At 38.8% G+C, this 21,208-nt stretch overlaps 2 protein-coding genes across 5 annotated transcripts in view; one reads left to right on the top strand and one right to left on the bottom strand.

The window, feature by feature from the left end:
* PEX6 (peroxisomal biogenesis factor 6) overlaps positions 1 to 13,591 on the top strand; it is a 26,319-nt gene extending 12,728 nt beyond the window's left edge. Inside the window, exons 13-18 of one of the 3 annotated variants that reach the window (XR_011599731.1) lie at positions 1,789 to 1,897; positions 5,924 to 6,040; positions 6,755 to 6,832; positions 7,707 to 7,846; positions 8,783 to 9,222; positions 13,522 to 13,591. Coding sequence is in view for 1 of the 3 variants with exons in the window: in XM_070932302.1 (XP_070788403.1) it covers positions 1,789 to 1,897; positions 5,924 to 6,040; positions 6,755 to 6,832; positions 7,707 to 7,846; positions 8,783 to 8,916 (578 nt within the window). In the remaining 2 variants the exon portion in view is untranslated. Of the gene's footprint in view, positions 1 to 1,788; positions 1,898 to 5,923; positions 6,041 to 6,754; positions 6,833 to 7,706; positions 7,847 to 8,782; positions 9,262 to 13,336; positions 13,366 to 13,521 lie in introns of those variants that run through there. The other 2 variants (XR_011599732.1, XM_070932302.1) reach the window with 2 other exon arrangements.
* GNMT (glycine N-methyltransferase) lies at positions 9,804 to 21,208 on the bottom strand. 2 transcript variants are annotated; one of them, XM_070932303.1, is made up of 6 exons: positions 20,890 to 21,208; positions 16,874 to 17,001; positions 13,569 to 13,682; positions 12,699 to 12,841; positions 11,300 to 11,421; positions 9,804 to 10,530 (listed from the first exon to the last, which is right to left on the bottom strand). In XM_070932303.1, the coding sequence occupies exons 1-6, from the start codon at positions 21,093 to 21,095 to the stop codon at positions 10,359 to 10,361; spliced, it is 885 nt and encodes a 294-aa protein (XP_070788404.1). In that variant the 5' UTR covers positions 21,096 to 21,208; the 3' UTR covers positions 9,804 to 10,358. The 2 variants fall into 2 exon arrangements, with proteins under 2 accessions (XP_070788404.1, XP_070788405.1); XM_070932304.1 differs by lacking the exon at positions 20,890 to 21,208 and adding an exon at positions 19,736 to 19,845.

Below are 21,208 nucleotides of genomic sequence, written 5' to 3'. Positions count from 1 at the left end.
CCAGAGCAGGGCCATCTGAATTTTAGGGGCAACCTCATTCCAGAAGACAGGTGCTTCTACAGGGAAGGTGCGTTTCCAGGATAGATTGCATTGTTTAATTGAAGGAAAGCATGCCAATGTTCAACATCAAATTGGCAGGCAGCTACTGTTAGGAAATGGGTATTGTCTAATTGGTTGGCCAGGAAATATATAAGCCAACATTGTATGTTTGTATTATGTGAATGTATTATGTAGCTTTAAGAACTGTGCTGAGTCATTGTGCATCCTGATTGGCTGAGCTCTATAGCCAATGTATTTAAGGAGAGCTAAAGTATGGTTAGTTGGGAACACTACACCATTTTTACCTGCTGCTACGCTGTAACTCTTTTTGATCTCTCTATGATCAACTGTTTGATCATTATTACTGCTTTCTGATATTTATTGAACTGTTTTTATATTGTTCCTGATTGTTCCTTGTATTTTTCTACAAACTGGTAAGAAGATTTTATATCCCTGGATTGATCTTATATTGCACTTCATATGGCTAAGACTTGGATTGTTAAAGGACTATGATTTTGCTTTTCCCTAAAAGTAAAATACTATAAAAACCAGTTTGTCTGTATGTTATTCACAATTACTCTCAAACCGTTTCCGTGCGTAAAACTCTTAACGGTACTCTGCTTCATAAGCCACAACTTCGGGTGTAACTCATTAATATCCTTACTATGATAAACATTTAGTAACCAGGCCCTATGCTACATAGGGCTTTATAGGTAAAATTCAGTATTTTAAAATGCACCTGGAAACAAACTGGTAAACAGTACAGCTCACAAAGTAGAGGCATTACATTTTCACTTTAATACCAGATTCAGAAACCAGATTCAGTTCCTAGGGACAGATTATTAAGAGAAAGACTTGCTTCTGTAAATCCCAACAGCAAGGTGGCAGAAAAAGCAATTAACTATATATAAGACTTAACTGAGCAATGCAAATTTCCATGTCAATCAGTCCAAAGTCAAGCCAAAGATTTCCAGATCAAGGGGTCATGGTTAATAACAAGCCAGGGTGGGAAAGAACTAGATTCCAAGTGTCACAATAGGCAAGCCAGATGCTGGAGTTGCTTCTAGCAAAAGATCTTAGTTTCTTTGCAGCTTAAATACTCTCTCTGCTGAGTATGCACAGCTGTGGTCAAACCTTATTGGTAAATTCAGCGTATTGGTGCTTGCTCGTTAGCCACACACTTTGGCAAGGTGCAGCAATCCTAGGAGGAATAGCTGGCGGGGGTGGGGAGTATGTGAGTGCCTGTAGCAGCTTGCGTTGCAATTGAATCAGGCACAAGGCATCTTTTTGCTGCTGTAGGCATCCTTTTTAGCATTTCATGTGCTGGAGCCCCTCAGTAAAACAAGGCATATCCCAGGATTGGCACATAGGAATAGGCCACATAGGCACAATATGATCCAAGGCCCCAAACACCTGCCAATTCCATGCAACAAGTAGGACCTTGGCTGAACCCTCCCATCAAATATTTGGGGAACATGCCAAGCTCTCTCTGGAACATTTTTGGGTCCATCAGTCATCTGAGGTGGGCCAATCGAAGGGCCTGTCTTCATGTCTGTTTAAAGAAGAGTAGTTGCTCTATTTTTCAGACATTCTGTGGCCAGGTCTGATCTTCCCATTCTTAAAATTACAGCATGTGTCCTAATGTGCATCTCTCTCTGGGTGGCAGTCTAGTTTGTTTTATAATTAATATATTTGTTGCTGGCTTTAATATGAATATACAACCTGAGTACTATTTATCTCTTTCCTCAGTGTTTGCCAGAGCTAGGGCAGCTGCTCCCTGCATTATCTTTTTTGATGAGCTTGATTCATTGGCCCCCAGTCGTGGACGAAGTGGCGATTCACAGGGTGTGATGGACAGGTGAGTACTGCTTGTTAATAATGAAGTCTTAGCATCCTGTTTTGACTTGTTCAATGCTGATTTTACTAGTGGCCTCCCTAACTTGCTTTGTGAAACATTAAAACATTCACACATGCACAAAACATTTCCCTATCTGCACTCATACTGTTCTGGGCAGGCATAAAGAGTGGTCCTTGCCTTCCCCCCACCCCCTTTAATTGTACATGCTAAAAGTGCAGACGTATCTATTTCATTATGCACATATCTTTTGTGAACTTAGTTCTAGATCAGGTAAACATGTTAAAATATGTTGAAATATATTCATCTTTCTTTCTACCAAATGCTGGCCTCCAATGAGGTTGCAATTAATACCTATATTTAATAAAGAAAATAGCAGATTTAGCAGCAAATAATATCACAAAACTTGTAAATATTTTAGCTTTGCTGAATTAAGTTTGGCTCTTCAGAAACCAGTTTTAATAGCTAGACATCTGCATTCTGAACCAATCTCCTTTCTTCAATCAGTATTGATTGGTGCATACATTATATATGCATGTAAGGCAGGGGTAGGTTCTACTTACCTTTACTACCGGTTTGCAACAGGAGCACATGCGCAGATCGTCCATTATGACATCTGGGAGGGTAGGCGGAGCCTCCCACCGACTACCGGTTCGCAAGAACCGGACAGAACAACCCACCACTGATGTAAGGTAATACCTAACAATTCTTAAGCTGAACATTTGTAAGAATTCTGTAATGCACGTTCACATCTCACAACTTTTTGGGTATCTAATGCATAGAAATATTGATCTCCAGGATTTCTGAATTCACCTCCAAACATTAACAAAATTATTTCAAATAATTCTTGGCTGTTGTTTGAAAGAAAATGTGGACATTGCAAAAAAAGGGACCACTTGTTCAGGGATGATTATTAGGATAATGAACTATGAACAGGCCAGAGGCAGCCTGGAGTCCCAAGGCTATATGCAGTGAATGAATACACTTTTTATGTCCTTAGTTCCTCCTCCAATCACAGAGGTACAGAGTTTGTAGTGTCACTTTATTTTACGTATAGTCCTTGTTTAATCATCATGCATCAATGGCCATCTAAAGTTATGATAGTGTTGAACAAATGGTAGTTAAGACCCTTGACATAATAATAATAATAATAATAATAATAATAATAATAATAATAATAATAATAATAATAATAATAATAATAATAATAATAATAATTTTATTTCTATACCGCCCTTCTCCCGAAGGACTCAGGGCGGTGTACAGCCTATTTAAAAACACAGACAAAACAATGATATAAAATTTAAAATAATTAAATAAGTGGCTCAAATTTAAAACCCCAATAAATTTAAATACCCCAATTTAAAACTATTGTGTTGATAGTCCGGCCTGGCGGAACAACAGGGTCTTCAATGCGCAGCGAAACACCCGGAGGTCGGAGATCTTATGAATTTCCGGGGGCAGTTCGTTCCACAGGGCTGGGGCTCCCACAGAGAAGGCCCTCCCCCTGGGCGTCGCCAGCCAACATAGCTTAGCTGATGGCACCCTGAGGAGACCCTCTCTGTGGGAACGAACTGGTCGGTGGGAGGCTATTGGTGGCAGAAGACGGTCTCGGAGGTAGCCGGGTCCTATGCCATGGAGTGCTTTAAAGGTGGTAACCAACACCTTGAATCGCACCCGGAAGACCACCGGGAGCCAGTGCAGCTCGCGCAGGAGGGGTGTCACATGGGCATAATGGGTTGCGCCCATAACCACCCACGCGGCCGCATTCTGGACCAGCTGGAGCCTCCGAGTGCTCTTCAAGGGGAGCCCCATGTAGAGAGCATTACAATAGTCCAACCGGGAAGTAACAAGGGCATGAGTGACCGTGCGCAGGGCGTCCCGATCCAGAAAGGGCTGCAACTGGCGAATCAGGCGAACCTGATAAAAGGCCCCCCTGGCCACGGCCGTCATATGCTCTTCTAAAGACAGCCGCGCGTCCAGGAGGACACCCAGATTGCGAGCCCTCTCCGTGGGGGGCAAAGATTCACCCCCAATAGTCAGCGATGGCACCTGCTGACTATATCGGGGCGCCGGAAGCCATAGCCACTCGGTCTTGGAGGGGTTGAGTCTGAGCCTGTTCCTCCCCATCCAGACCCGCACGGCCTCCAGGACATCACATCAAGGGCATCGTTGGGGTGGTCTGGGGTGGAAATGTACAGCTGAGTATCATCAGCGTACAGATGGCACTTCACCCCAAAACCACGGATGATCTCACCCAGCGGCTTCACATAAATGTTGAACAGGAGGGGCGAGAGGACCGACCCTTGCGGCACTCCCCATGTGAGACGCCTCGAGGTCGACCTCTGCCCCCCTGCCAACACGAACTGCGAGCGGTCGGAGAGGAAGGAGGAGAACCACCGCAAAACGGTGCCCCCTATTCCTAACCCCCTCAACCCCCTTATAACTGTTGCAGCACCCCCATAGTCACATCATGAAAATTTGGGTATTTGGCAACTGGCCTACATTTATGACCACACCATGTACCATATTTTTCAGATTATAAAATGCACCTTTCCCCCTCCAAATAGAGGGTGAAAATCTGGGTATGTCTTATACTCCGAATGTAGCCCCGCCCAGCCTCTCAAACAGAGGCTGAAAGAAGCCTCTGAAAGAAGGTTCAGAAAAAAATCTTCAGAAACGAAGCTTCAGAATAAAAGCCTCTGAAAGGCTTTTATCTAAAATAATATGGCAAGCAACAAAAGAAGAATCAGTAAAGGTTCTAACTAAACTATGTTAACAAATCTAGAGAATGACACAATAACCAATAGATCGGAAGAGGTTAATCTACATACCAATACCAAAGAAAGGAGATTGAACAGAGTACAGATAAAATTTCAGAATAAAAGCCTCTGAAAGAAGGTTAAAAAAAAGTCTCTGAAAGAAGCTTCAGAAAAGAAATCTTTTTCTGAAGCTGATCCACCCACCAATCAGCTTTTTTCTTATTTTCCTTCTCAAAAACTAAGGTGCGTGTAATACTCTGGTTAGTCTTATACTCCAAAAAATACAGTACTTCAATTTCCCCTACCCACATATCACCCCCCAACTCTGTCCTCTTGGCATTCTACCACACCCCACCATCCCCCAGCTGACCTTCATTGTCTTCTTTCTCCCACTGCTGGCCCAGGATCTAGATTCTGAGTGGGGCCTGGCAAGTGAGCTTGTCAGGTCCAGCAAGGGAGGAAGCAGCAGGATGGAGCCAATGGAGGAGGAAGGGCAGTGATGCAAACATTGGCTCACTGGGTGAAATTGGCAGCTGTTGGCAATTGGCTGACAGTGTTGACACCTTGGCTTGGCGAGCCAGTGCTCATGCCACCACTCTCCTCCGCAACCAGGCTCAGCAAACTACCTTTGGCAGATGAGACTCCACCACTCTGTTCTACTTGCCACATACGTCCCAGGACCGCACCCTTGCGCTCTGCCTTGATCCAACAGTGGGATGAAGATGGTGAAGGTCAGCTGGGCTTTGTCTACCAAAGGGAGCTTGCTGGACCTCGCTAGAGAGGAGCCATGGTGTGGAACTGGCAGTTCATGCAGGGCAGAAGCATGAGGTCCTCCCCTAACATCTGTAACTAGGACTACCAAAACTGCTGTCACTAACTACTGCTATCACATGATGTTTCAGCTAACTGCTTTACTTAGCAACAGAAATTCCCTTTCCCAATTAGTCATTAAGCGAGGATTATTTTGTACCATTTTATTTTAGTAATCTTAGTGTTTTGCTGTATCTGGTAAACTATTTTCATATATATTAAATAGGTGGTGTACAATGCTTTGTACCTCTAAATATATCTTGCCTGTATGAATTGCTTTTGAGGGCATGGTATTTTATGTGTTCATAGTATACATCTGTTATTACTATTATATTTTGAATCTGGCTGGGTACATGCCTAGAAAAGATACTTGTGTATATGCTGTTTTAAGTGAGTTACCCAGTTCAGTGAATCCACAAAGACTGATAGAACTCTATTAAAATGTTTCCCTTGGTAGAGTTGTATCTCAGTTACTAGCAGAACTGGATGGGCTTCACTCTTCTCAAGATGTATTTGTTATTGGAGCTACAAACAGACCTGATCTGCTGGATTCAGCTTTACTCAGGCCAGGCAGGTAAAGGTTCACATCACAACTTTCTCTGTCTGCTATTATAACCATGAATCTTTTAAGAGTATAACTCTTGGGTAAAACTAGATAAACATAGGATTCAACTTATCTTTTTCATTATACTTAATTTTGGTGTTTTTTGTTATGAAAAAACTTAGGGTTGGGATAATATTCCTACCCTCTTAGATCTACAAACACAGCACCTTAGTTGTCCAAAAAAGCTAAAAATTGAGATGCTTCCTTTAGAGAAATTTTACTGATTAGTTTGTTGGATGTGTTAATAAAATAAATAAACTGCTACAGTGAGTGTTTTTTCTAAGAATAGGTTAACTCTGGGATACTTTGGGAATTCTCTGTTCCATTGATAGAAGCTGGCTATATATAAATGTTTAAAATAAATAAATATTAATGCAATATATAAATAGACTTGGTGATGCAGGAGGTTGGTTTATATTAGGAATCTGTAAAGATTCATTTGGGATGCTGGAAGAGTATTGAAAATGGAGAATCTTATTGTATTATGGCAATTCTGTTTCATGTTTAACATACGCAAAGATTTTATAGAAGTGAAGCACATGAAGTTGTACAATTCATATTAATATATTGAATAAAAGCAGGACAAATTGTTAGGTGATGGTTATTGATATATGATCTGAGTGCATTATATGGAAGATGGCTGCCTTATTTTAATTGCAAAAAATATTTTTGTATTCCTGGCAGATTTGATAAATTGGTTTATGTAGGGATAAATGAAGACCGAGATTCTCAGCTACAAGTACTGAGTGCCATCACCAGAAAGTAAGTGCCTGTTTTTGGTTATTATAATACATAACAGTACCAATTACAATTCTTAAGAAATATCTGTACTAATTATTGCAACTGAACTATATATTCATTTGTTAAAGATAAATCTGCTAAGAGGATCATTAACCTCAATATATTTTTATATCTTCATTGAGTAAACATGTAGAAATATTGTAACGGTAGAAAAGCTGATTTGTTAAAGGTTTCGGATTATCAGCTGTATAGCTTTAAATGGAAGAAGTGTCAGGATATGTAGATTTAATAGCTGTAAACTGATGGAAGGTTGTAAGTGGAGGCAACTGAAAGCTGATGCAATGGGAATGAGGCAGCAGGGTTACTGCCACTTTAAGAAGCTGGGTAAGAAGCTATCTATATAAGGGAAGCCATTAGAGGGCATCTTCCTTCTCATGTTCTCTCTTGTCGTGTATCTCATTGCTTTGTGTGTCAGTAGCTGTATGATAAGGTATTTACCACGTATAAGTCTGTATATATTTAGCTGTATATAAACCACTATTAATTATCTAAAGGCTGTGTGCTGTGTTTTGCTCCTGGGTTTATCTCATAATACTAGTTACGCTGCCTAAACTCTGACATATCAGTATGCATATAACTGATGTATATGAGTTAAATGATGCTCTTAAAACTTGTTGAGGATTGTGAATAAAATATACTTATGAACATTATATGCTGCCTGCTCTGGCTTATGAGTTTTAACTCAATGCATATTATTTTAAGTTAACTACAACATTTAAAGAATGTTATACATATGAAACCATGCTTTTATAAAACATTTCTGTCCTATTTCCAATATTATATTCTGATTGCATTTCTTTTTTCTAAAACCCTTGGCGATATCATTTTGTGATAGGTTTAAACTGGACCCAGCTGTGAATCTCCTTACTGTCCTAGACAGATGCCCTGCACATTTAACAGGAGCAGACTTGTATGCGCTCTGCTCAGATGCCATGATGTTTGCTATCAGAAGAAAAGTGGAATGGATAGAAGAAGGTAAGGAACAAAACTATATGACTCAAAGGTTAATTAGCTCAACTTGTATGTGTATAATAGACACAGGTTAAAAGATGAGCAAGTATTTTACAAAGTTCTGGCTTGCATTCAGTAAGAGATCCAGATGTCTCCAATCCCGTTATCCTTTCATGTAGCACTAAAGACCTGGTTATTCCCCATAGATTGGGAGGTTCATTAAACTCTGCTGGCTGATGTTTTATTATAAATTGGAATGTGAAGTTTTTTTTGCAATCTCAAACATTTATCATTATGCATTATTGTTCTAGTTGCTAATTATAATGCTGCCCAAAGTTGTGGCTGTGAGATGAGCATCCACATAAATCAAATAGGTTTTTTTTTAAAGTAGAGAAAACCTCCATTATTCAGTAGTAAACCAGAAAATTGGATTGTGATTTATCTCCAAATAAATGCTTGAGAGAAGCTGGAAAACTATTACTAGAAATTAGGAGAATGTGTATTTGGTTCTCTGGTACACATGGAGGCTGGCAAGAAGAAGCAGGCAACACACTTTAATTTTTAAAGCTTTGAAGAACAAATGTACTGAATCACATCCATTATTTCTGAGCATATTTATTAGTTCTCTTTCATTACTGTATGTTGTTTTTCTATTATTACTAGTGCTGTAGGTTAAGCTTTTATTGATCTTTTAAAGCTTACTGGCTTTTTTAGAGAAATACTGATTTACCTGTGAATTGATATTTTGTTCAGTGTAAGGCATGAGTGAGTAAGTCATATAAGAAGCAACACCTATAAACTGATTTAAGCATGAGCAAAGGAACAATGGTTAGAACAGCATTATTTTTTTTTATATAAATATTTTTTTTTATCATCTTGCCTAGCCAGGAGCAACATACATTATGTGGTATGTCCAAAAGAATTTTAATTTTAATCCAAACCATTTTACTTTTATTCCAGGTCTGGATACTGAAAGTTCAGAATTCACCCTTACCATGGATGATTTCATACAAGCTGCAACAAGGTTACAGCCTTCTGTTTCTGAAATGGAGCTACTTAGATATAAATTAATCCAGCAGAAATGTTCTGCTTGATTTGAAACAAACAAGACCAAGAAAGAAATATCTATATAACCTCAGAAGTACAGAATAAAAGCTGCCGTGAGAATATTGTTCTTGTTAAAAGAAATAGCGATGACTCAGTCACAATCTGGTGGATTCAGATGAGTTAGAAAAATGAGTTCAAGGCACAAACCTGAGACATGTTCAGATGTGCAGGATATGTTGCAAATTAATCTTCATTCATACTCGGGACCATTGCATCTATAAAGTGATCAACATCAGATGGGAAACCTTAGGCCCTCTAATAACCTGAGTCTTTGAATTATGAGGGAAATGACTGTAAGTATTTAAAGATATTTAAATAAAGGCTGTTTTGCTTTATCTTGAAAACAAAAATGCTATCTAATTCACTAAGTGACAACCTATCATTTCTCATAAATGTGAAATACAGTATGTATGTATGTGTCTGTTTCTTTCTGGGTTTAAAATTGAGACAATTGGTAGTGGCCAGATTTTAAGTAGTCTTGCTCTAGAGGGCAGCAACTGATAAAATATAATAGTAATAAGTTTCTGCAGCTGGTTTTACATGCTGGCTTCTCTGCGAAGTAGTTTTGAGAATTTTCTAACCTTTGGAAACTTCTGGAAAATCAGAGCAAGAAATTAGGAATTCAGGCAACCTTCCGTATGTCAAGATTAAAACTGTCAATCTAAAATAAAATCATAGTTCTCTGCCACCTCTTTTCATCACTACTGAGCTGTGCAAAAAATAAATAGAAATTTTGCTTTTATTAATGAGGGAATTTTTTAAAAAAGTCTCTTCTATTACTGTAAACATAAATTTCATTGTTCTATGGCCTGTTCTACAGATGCAGCAGCAAAAGACACAAACACTCAGAAATGCTTGCTGCAATGGATAGTAATAGTGTGAATGCAGGAAGTAGATTTATTTTGAAGTTGTCTCACAAGGTTTTGGAAACACACACGTGTCATCAGTCCTGATCAGCCCCAGCTAGTGTAGGCAGTAGGTTGTGAAGAGTATAGTCCAACTTAAACTGAAGGGGCACCGATTCCCCAGGCACAATAAAGAATGAAATAAGGTTTTTTGTTCCCGTCGTTCCTTTCTTCCCAGCCCATGAAGAAACTCAGCATCATTGTAATCATTAGTCTAACATAGGTATAAATTAGCGAGGCGTTTCCAGCAAAAAGAGGAAGAAAGTATCAAGAGAGAACAATGAACATTTTAGCCAACTGTGCAACTGAGACTGAGATGCAAAGCAATCTTATCCCACCTCCTTCCCTCCAATGCCATTGAGCATTTCAATCCTCAAAGTGGATTAACTAGACTGGACTCTTTGGAAAAATTCTTCATGTAGTACCTCTGCATATTTATTCCTGCTTGAACAAGTTCTGCACCTTGCCACCCACTGAAAAGACCCCGTCTGTATCATTGCTAGAGTAGTCTTGTTGACTAGGTCTCAGCCAGTTCTCTTCACTACATGGATGAAATAGCATGGGCCAGGCTTCTGGCCTAGTGTGTAGGGCTGGAAGTCCCCCAGGACTGTGTGTTCACATTGGCCTTGAAATGCATTTTTCAGTAGTTCTGTGAAAGGCTCCAGACGATGAGGATAATAAGAAAGACGGAACTGACTGATAAAAAGACAGAAAAATTGTGTTAACAGCTAAGTAACATAAACATGAAGACATTAATACAGAGACACAGCAATGTAAGAAACTTGGCTTTTCCTCCTTTCCACTTAAATCACTTCCAATTCAGGAACATTAATTTGTCCATGATCCTTGGAGGATTCTGTTCAAAAAGCACGCCGCAAATCAAAATTATTGTACTTTGAGATTGTTTTTAATTAAGAAAATAGAATATTTTTTATCAACAATTATTAGCACATGAATGGACTCTTACCCTCTGCTTCTATCAGTACAAATCAAGAAATATTAACTTACATACCAGAGGGTCCAAACTGAATGCATGTATGTTGTTTTATAGGCTTAGGTAGTGTAAAGTGGCCCTGTCACTTATATCTGTTAATTTGAGGGTTTTAGAGATGAGCAGGTTTCTGGGGTCATCTCATGGGTAGGTACAGTATAGTGTGCAAAGTAATTAAAAAACCTAGCTGTTTCCCAGGCATTTGGGTCAGGCAGGTAGATGAGCTTTTTATTGATGTGAGATTATTATCTATCCTATGGCACTGGGAGTTTATCTGTGATGGATTTTTTATTTTAATCTTTATTAGATGCCCAGATTCACTACCCAGAGAGATCAGTCGCTCTACAAATTGGATGCATGCATGCATGCCCAGGACATCTGTTTACTCTATCCCTATGCCAAATGGTTAGTTGTGCTAACCCTGGTTATCAAAGTGGAGAGACAGTAATCATGTGGGTTCTACAGAGAACATACCTTAAATCTGAATCTCCATCATTGCCTTCATGTGGGACCTGCACAGTGTAGTCCAATGTCACCATGTTTGGTTTGTTGTTCACAAGGAGAACCGAAGTAGTAATGTCCTTGGTTAAATCACTCTGAGAAAGAAAAAGAATTAATTAATTCTCTGTATTTATGTTTTTCTGCATTTGTTTCTCAGTGGCTTGTTCACTGTGCTAAGCCAGCTCCAAATTGCAGAACAACACTGCTACCTTTTATAACCTACTTGTCTCTAGTCTGTTATAAGTAAAAAAACAAATTTGTAACATTGCTTGTTCCTCTTTCTTCTGGTTATATCATAATGTGCACTCTGCCCATAGGCAGTTAATTACTTATTCCTCAACTATATTTGTGCTATTTTTAATCAACATTCCCCCTGGAGAAAAAAGTACTGTGTGTTGTAGTAGTGTTAGTAATAATAATAGCACAATCCTGCTATAGAAAAGTGGTGGCTGAAGATTCTCTGTTTTGATCTTTGCGCTGCTAACAGGTTTACGTTGGGGATCAGCTTCAACTATTAGTATTTTATGTTTTGGAGCCAAATATCTAATTCCAATCTCTAAAACTCATGACTGTCTATTAGATCTATGCCTTCATGAGTACTCTAATCATCTTGCTATCTACATTTGACTCTACAATGTTCTCAGCTGAGTAGCTTCATATGTAATAGCAATAGCACTTACACTTATATACCGCTTCACAGTGCTTTACAGCCCTCTCTAAGCAGTTTACAGAGTCAACATATTGCCCCCAACAATGGGGGTCCTCATTTCACTGACTTTGGAAGGATTGCTGAGGCAACCTTGAATAATGTACTAAGTAACTAAACAACTAAGTAATGGTAATGATATATTGAGATCTCAATGGGATATGAGATTAGAAAACTATTAGCTAACAATTTAATTAGCAATTATATATATATACACACTATACAAAAAGTTTCCTGCATGTCTATTCCAATGCTATTTACTCTGATGCAGCAGTGCTTTGATGTCACAGAAGTCAATGTTCATATGCTTTTAATTAGAGACTACAATCTATACTCTGCTAACCAATTTATTCCCACCCAGCTCTGAAAAAATAGTAAAAGAATTTACAGGTTAAACAGAATCTCTGGAAGCAACACAGGGACAGATTTTCTTCTCCATCTCTATTGTAATATGAATACTATCTAAATAGTGTCAGGTAGCTTGATGCAGTCCCATTCTGCTTGACAGATTTTCTTTATCTCTACCTGAAAAATATTTTTTAAAGGGATCATATTGAAGTATGTGGGGTGCTATAAAATAATACCCTATTATAAAAAGCTTGCTGTTTTAAGATGTTTTATTATCACTGACACAAAAAGTTAGGCAGAAGTTATTTCCAGCATTACCTTGTAGTAGATATTTTTCCCAGTAGGGGCACAACCTGTTTCCAAGATGTAGTCATAATTACGGTGATCAATGACAAGAATGCCACCTGGACGAACCATGCCAGCAATATTCCTAAGAGCCTGTTTATGAACACCCTGGTCACCTAGGAATAGGTACAAAATTTGTGTTAAATGTCTTTCCTTTAGATTGTTTTTCGCCTTCGAACTAGGGGAACCTCATGCTAGCCTAGACATATTTTTTTGTGATTAAGAAACCAACGATACCTAAATTATGAATATTAGTGCACTCAAAAACTACCCCCCCCACTACCCTTGTGGCCATCCCTTTGCACCCCAGAGCTAGTTTTCTGGAGCTCCCCTTGCCTAAAATAATTAGAGAACATTGTTGTAATAGACCACATGTCTATGGAGCATGTGGTTTGTATCATCCGTTCGTCACATACTTTTTAGCTGTGAAGTTAGAATCTGATAAATTCATTTTTTTAAAAATTTACAACTCAATATTGAAATTTCCATGATCAATTCCCTCCAGTACTAGCCTGGAAGGAAAAAATACAAAACGTAATACATCCAAAAGTGCTTGAAATTTGGACAGAATCTGCAAACTGAAACATCTCCTATCATTATATTCATTTCAGGAAGAATATTTACACCACTTGGATTCCCTAGCAAAACTTAATTTTCAACACAATTTTTGAATGTAAAAGTCCAACAATTAGTTCTTGTTTAGTATTTAAACAAATTATATTTTTATTTACTATTTAAAGTCAAAGTAAATTTCTATGTAGACTAAGGAAAAGACTCTGATTATCCCTTTGTATAGCTTTAACAATGCAACAGACTTCTGAATAACAATCTTTTGACATTCACCTTTAAAATCTGGAAGATGGGCAAAAGAATTCCCTAAGCAGATGACAGCATCAAAGCCTTCACCAGGTTTCTGTAGATCCTGTGGCAAGGTGAGCCAATTAGCCTCTTCAATTACTGTGGAACAGAAAAGCACACTTTATATAACTCAATCTCTGCTTCTTCATCATTCTCTAGCTAAGTAAGAAAAGATGTTGTTTCCAATGCAAAAGGGAATTGAAAATTATCAACTTGCTGCTTTAGTTCATATGCTAAACCTGTAGTACTATATGGCTTTACCATTGTATTTTATACATAATGGTTTGTGGTTTATTATGTTGTATGAACTGAACCAGTTGTTGTTTATATAAAATAAACTATGGTTAAACAAGTGTCTTAGCATAATGTGTGAAGCTAACCACACACTTTTTAAAATGTGACTCTGTAGGAAAGTCTTATGAATCAACTTGTCTGATACTGTGTTTCCCCGAAAATAAGACCCTTCTTATATTTTTTTTGAATCCTGAAATAAGCACTTGGTCTTATTGCCATGCGCTCAAAAGCCCGATTGGACTTATTATCAGGGGATGTCTTATTTTGGGGAAAACAGGGTATAAAAAAATGAATCTTTTCACTTTTCCTCTTCCATTCCATTCCCACCAAAAGAAAGCTTATTTCCTGAAATCTTACTGTTACTAGAATAAATGGCTAAGAAATACTGAGCTTTCTATAGCATGCTGGGTTTGTGAATGTCCTCGTGTCACTTTTGCACCTGTGCTAATATTTAATCATTTGTTTTAAGGGCTGCTTCTATCCAGAAATTCTCCTGATCATCGTAAAATTGTTTTGTGGGCCAATTCCAACCACCATCCAGCTTTTCCTATATAACTTTCAGATTCTTTTATGGACTTATATCTTTTATGCCCCTGCAAATTTCATTATTACCACATGGCTTTGTTGTTGGGATCATAAATGAAATAACACGAGTTTGTCCTTGAGCTAATTGTTTTTTAATAGATTCTGTAACTCAATGTTGCTTATGAAGAAACTTACTGCGCTAAGAGGCCTAATTATTTTGGGTTACAGTAGACTGACACTGATCCAGTGGGAATGGCAAGAGCTATTGGTCCACAGACCAAACTGAGTTATGAAAAATTACCTAAACCTGGTCAAGAAGCTGTGTGCTGCCAGATTATGGCCAAGGAAAAATGCACGTAGTTTAATATTGTCAAGATGCTTTTGAAGTCTGTGGTTTCAAAGATAATTGTCAAAATCATAGGCATTGTGTACAGATTTAATTAAGTGCTAAGGAAAATTTTAAAGAGTTTCTTAAATGCTTGTCTCATCCAGGCAAGAGTATCACAATTTTTACATCTTTTGAGCCATTTCTAAAATGGTTCTGGTTCTTCTGCTTACCAAACTAACCAATCTTAAACTATTGGCACATTAGTAATACTTGTGGAAGAGATTTAAATGCACTTACATATGGGTCAAAGCAGTCTTACGGTATGTTGGAAAAACATTAACTTGATGCCTCCACATGTTGGCAACTTGTTCATAAATGTTGGGAAAGGGTGCTATAAAAGACACAGGCTATAGAGTCATAATTTCATAGATTGATTTTTAAAAGGCCAAGTTAGTTTTCATTCTTATGAATGAAGATTAATAAATTCCAGAGGTAAATTATAAAACCTTGACTGGGATGAGGAACCGTTCATTCCCCATTATATCCTACAGGCACCTCTTTCACCTGCACTTCAAATATGTCAGCAGGGAGCACGTTATAACCTTGGCATTCTGGCGGCTGCTCCAACAGCACTGATCAAATTTCATCAAGCTCTTCTTGTCAAGACATAAATTTACTGCTAATTTAAACATAGCCTAGAAATGATGCTCAAATACTGTTGGGAAACATTAAAATCCCAATAGTGTAAGACTCTCTGAACTGTTGACTTGATCAGCTTCTTAGCCTCATGTAAAAACAGGTCTGAGTTCTTGTCCTGGGCTCTTACGCTATTGGGATTTTAATGTTTCCCAAGAGTATTTGAGCATCATTTCCAGGCTATGTTTAAATTAGCAGTAAATTTATGTCTTGACAAGAAGAGCCTGATGAAACTAGCACAATATACAGAAATGTTAAATAGAGATGTTTATGTAATGACCGGAGAGTGCATTAACATAGAAATAGATGGTTCATTAATCAAAGTGATATGTACAACTACATTAATGAATGTTTATCACTATAGTAATGCAAATATCGCTGCAATATAATCTCAATCATAAGGTGATGTAATAATATATAGCTTTATACTATTATTTGTGTGGCTAGGCATATATGAAAGATGTAAAATATATGAAGGAACACAAAAAGTAAAGAAAGAATTTGTCTTATGCAGCTTGTGGAAATGTACCAAATTGAAAAGTATGAAGAAGTCACAATATATTAGATAGTTCCCATGTGAACTAGGTGTGAGAAAAGTTCCAAAATAAGAGTGTTCAAGCATTGATAAGTACCAATATCAAATTGTCAAGCCATGCTAGGGGGGTATAGAAATATATGGGCCCTTGGGAGTCATCAGACAGAATAAGTATTTATGCTAGCATTATGCTTCAATTCTTCTGGAACTCAAAACTGGCCTGGCTGGCTAAACTTTGAATTGCAAAGGTATGCAAGGGTGTGTAAATAATTGAGCTTTTAACTCAGAACAAAAAAACAGTAAACCTGAATTTGTTTCTACATGTTTTGATATCTGATTAAAAAAGAACAGCATGGGAAGCACTTTTCAGCCCTGAATCTGACACAGATCCCAGACTAGCGATTTTGGGAACAGACCAAAATGTAGCACCTAACTACTGTTTTTTGTACATTCAGACTCTGCCTTGGAACTAATAAAAATGTTTTAATAGTTTGCTGTCAGTGGGATATGAATCAACTAAGAATACATGACTCCAGACTTCCAAAGCTAATATTCTCCAGATTTGTTGGACTGTAACTCAGTGTTGCTTATGAAGAAACTTACTGCGTTAAGAGGCCTAATTATTTTGGGTTACAGTAGACTGACAATGATCCAGTGGGAATGACAAGAGTTACTGGTCCACAGACCAAACTGAGTTATGAAAAATTACCTAAACTTGATCAAGAAGGTGTGTGCTGCCAGATTATGGCCAAGGAAAAATTCACATACAGTTTCATATTGTCAAGATGCTTTTGGAGGCTATGGTTTCAAAGATAACCGTCAAAAATTCTACAGGTTACATGCAATGTATCTGAAGTACATCAAATTGGGGAGGGCAATCAGTTGATATTCTTAAACCAAAAGTTAGAATACCCCAATGATCAAATGGATCTTCTTTTCGACGGTTCCATCGCTCCTTCAAGGCGTATTTGAGCATTTTGTCACTGGCATCTACACTGGTGACACTAAATCCTTCTTCAACCAACATAATGGAATCCACACTGCACCAGAAATGGAGAGAGAAAATGATTTCCAGGTACACTTTGAGGGATGAAATCTGAAGTAAACTATTTTTCAGACTAACTCAGCATAATAATCCCCTCCACTTACCGGTATATTAGCAGTTACATTTTAGTAGTTAGAGAAAAAGTCACACATGCAAGTTAGGGTAATGGCTACTATACTATATAAAATTCTTTACTAAGGCTGCATACACAGTATATCTCTTAATAAATAAAAAAACCAACATCTGCACACATTCACTTAAAATCTATGGGGAAGATAAATTCAATATTCCTTGTGAAACGGCAAAGATGAGTATGTTCTTAAAAGAAAGTATATTTGTGGGAATGATTCCTCCAGTTTTATTTTTCTTGTCTCTGGCCTTTTACTACATTATTACCTTTTAAATGGACATCTCGATTAACACGGCAAGTAACCACATGCATTCCACAATCCTTGTCAACTGAATCAAGAAGGCCTGAGTTAGGCTGTTGGTTTGAAGTCCAAGCTTGGCAATTTGGTTGCAAATGTTCAAAGTACACTAATGATGTCTCCTCAAATGATCATGAAACATTTGCAACCAAATTGCCAAGCTCGGAGCTCAAACCAACAGCCCAACTGCCAACCCAAGCTACTAATACTAATACTAATACGAAAAATACATTTCAAGGCCTGAGTTAAGCATGTGTAATTTCAAGTCTGTCCAAACTCAAGTTAGGCTAATGAATCATAGAAAATCATTCAGAAAACAGAAATGGACAATGATACCATGATGGAACTGAAATGTGCCATATATGTAACTTATGACTACTTAAATCCACATTCATATATATATTCATACTTAAAATATAACACATTCATACTTAAAATATCAACAGGTTGTAATGAATTAAGTCCATACTCAAACCTCAAGAAGAAATGTTAAATGGTTTCTTTTATTTTGCTCTGCTTGTACGTTGTCTGTTCCTGCACAGGCTTCAGGTAGCTAACAGTGTTATAAAAACAATCCAACCCTCAGGCATTTAAAAAAAAATATGTAAACTACAAATCTTATGTGCCCTCCAAACCTACCTTCAATTACAGCACAACCTCCTACTGTGACAAACAGAAAAGGTAGGTCATCAACATTTTTCTCATGTTTAAGAGAGATGAAGATGACTAGACCTCAGGGTGTTCCAAAGAGTGGGAGTAGCTAATGAAAAAAACTTTCCATGGTCCTATCGTGTGACATCCTCATAGGGATGAGATCTGGAGGAAGTTGATCCTATTTGATCTTATTGCATGAACTGATGAATGCAGAATGTTGTCCCTCAGACAACCATGTCTGGAATCAAATTTGCACAGGATAACAAATGGCAACCCATGCAGCACCTTGAAGCAGCAAAGTTATTCAAGAAAATTAGGACATGGCCATAACATCTGGGCTGTTGGGTTCCGTACCAGTGGCAACCTCCAAATGCTCTTTAAGAGCAGTTCTACAGCATATTCCAAATGGAGGTGAATGATTGTCATCAGGTTCTTGTGATCCATGGTCACAACTGGCACACAAATGCAAAGCCCTTCTAGCCACCTGTTCTTCCAGCAGTAGCTATGAGTATAGGTGGACTTTCAAATTACAAACCACTGTTCAGATTTAGAGATGGAATTTCTCAGAAATCATCAGGTATCCAAACCAAAATCACTCCATGTTGAAGGAATTCATTTAGAATCTATTTCTCCCCATCTGCACCCTAATAGCACTGGGTCAGCACTTTTGATGCATTTATATTATTAATAAGCACTGGATCAGTACCATCACCTGTTCAGGTCAGGGACAAGATGTGTAACTGATTATCAGCAGCAAAACTTACATCAATAGATTATCCTCCTCCCCTTTTTAGATATTAAAAAGGAGTGGAGAGAAAACTCTGAGGTACTTCACAAAATAGCAGCCTTGGGGAAGATTACTCCTCTTACCAACACTGATTAAAATTGTCCCTTCAGGAAAGAAGCAAGCCATTACAAGATAATGTTCCTCCCCATACCAATCCCTTAGAAATGGTCCACACAGATATCATAGTTGATGGTTTTGAAAGTCACTGAGAGATCAAGGAGGACAAAGAGTTGAACCTTGCCTCAATGACTGCACAAGCGTAACCAGTGTAGTTTCCTGCTATATCCTGACCTGAAATCTGACTGCCAAGTGTTCAAATAATCTGCTTCCTCTAGGGTTTTCTGCAGTTGCAAGGCCCCAACTTTCTTAACAATTTTTCCTTAAAAAGGAAGGTTAGAGACGTCAAAGTTGTCCAATTTTGGATTGAGAGACAGCTTCGTGAGTAGGAAGTACTCCTTCAAAGCTGACTGAATCCTCCCTCAACAAAATATCGATTATTGCTCAAATTAAACCTCCTACCAGCTCATCCAAAAGCCTTAACCAGCCATTACAGGCAGGAACCCAGTTAGGAAGTAACAGAATCAGCACTGCAGAAGACCCCCATCTTCTTTAGAACCCCAAATAAGCTATATTTGTGCCTATAAATGCCTATTTTACAATCCCCTGAATATTCTTAGACTGCATAACTGACATTCAGCAGTACCTGTTCTGCATGTTTTCAGGTTTTTGCATTACTGTACAATTATTTCCCATATTTAAGCCTATTAATATAAAAAAGCAAGAGAAACAGAAATAAATGTACAGTATGCCATCCTAGATGATTCACACTACGAGAAGATGTAAACTTCCAAGTTGCCCACCTTGACACAGACCTACTCGCACTTCTGTTTGTCCAGGAATATGTTCGACTCACATTGTTTACATTAACGTCTCTTGCAAAGGTTGTACGCTTCATGAGGCAAAGTTGAGGCAATTATCTCTGGTAGATGTTAGCTGACATGAAAGGGTAACAAATTGTTAATATTTGATGTATTAATCAAGTATGGATGGGGAAAAGCAGCAATGTTTATGGGAATTTCCATGTGTCTAAATACCTCTGAATTTGAAGAAGGGGATAGAAACTCTTTTTCAGCCAGAAAAGTACCTTGGGCAGACTAGTCTATTCCTTCAGTACAGCTGATTAAAAAGTGCATTCTAATTATGTCTTAAAAGTACAATAAAATAAATGCATCAAACTATTCCTATTTTAGGAAGATATTGCTTATATATGCACAGAAAGTAGAAAAACAGGTAATAAGAGAGAGAGCGCTTCTGCTAAAAAGTCACATACTGCAATAATAGTAGGCATTATTTTAAAATTTTTATTTCTATGGACATTTTAGTCATTAGGCCTCAGCATGATGCAATCATAGGTCTTTAATCTGAAAACAGCCTAAGGCGCCAAACAAGCCTTAAATCATTTGTGGAAGAAAATCACCCAAGCTTATGCCAAAGCTTAAGTCTTTCGGGTGTCACAAAACCCTTTGATGTTTATGTCCCCTTGACTGTAGCTGTTCTATGAATAGTGGCTAAATTTGGACTCACTCCTTTCAGATACCAAAGGTTAGCAGAACTTTTTACAGGAGCCCCTGACCGAGTGGGAGTTTGGAAAGCTGTGTCCTTTCAGCAACAAGAACAAAAAAAAAAGGGAGTGACTTTGGAAGACCAAAAGGCAGCTCTCTCTCACCCCCACCACCCCTCCCCAGCAACAGAAAGGGCTCCTTCCCAAGTGGGCAAGCACGGTCACCCTCAGGGGCAACCATAACACGCAAGGGCCGTTGGCCACAGATCCGAGCGTTTCGACGCGCATTATATCTGTCGTCGTGAAGATTCAAAGGAAGAGCTACGATTCCGGGTTAGCGAGCAGGGAACCGCAGCTCCGCTGATACGCTCTACCTGCACCTTTACCGCAAAAACTCTCGGCGTGCGGCAGGCAGAGAAGCGGGGCCCAGCGGCACTTCTCCTGGCGACTCACCCGGTGCCGCAGGCCACGTCCAGCACCGTCTTGCAGCACTGAGCGCGCAGCAACGACACCAGCCAGTTCTTATACTCGGCCGTGCGGCTCCGCGTATCGCCAATGTAGAGCTGCCAGACGCGCGCCGCCCGGCCGTCGGCATACTGGTCCGGGAGCCCTTCGGCTGCCACGCCCAGCGAGCGAGTCCGGTAGATGCTGTCCACCATGGCGAGGCGAGCGGCTCAGGGCGCAGGTGGCGTGACGGCTGCTCCCACCTCCTCAACGGCTCGGGATCTGCTGCCGCTTCCAACAATTAGGATCCCCAGGAGAGCCGGCAGCC

The sequence above is a fragment of the Pituophis catenifer genome, unplaced genomic scaffold (assembly GCF_029215685.1).
Source record: "Pituophis catenifer annectens isolate HBS135680 unplaced genomic scaffold, rPitCat1.0.hap2 SCAF_1, whole genome shotgun sequence".
NCBI classification, from domain to species: domain Eukaryota; kingdom Metazoa; phylum Chordata; class Lepidosauria; order Squamata; family Colubridae; genus Pituophis; species Pituophis catenifer.
This window is presented reverse-complemented; position numbering and strand designations above follow the sequence as displayed.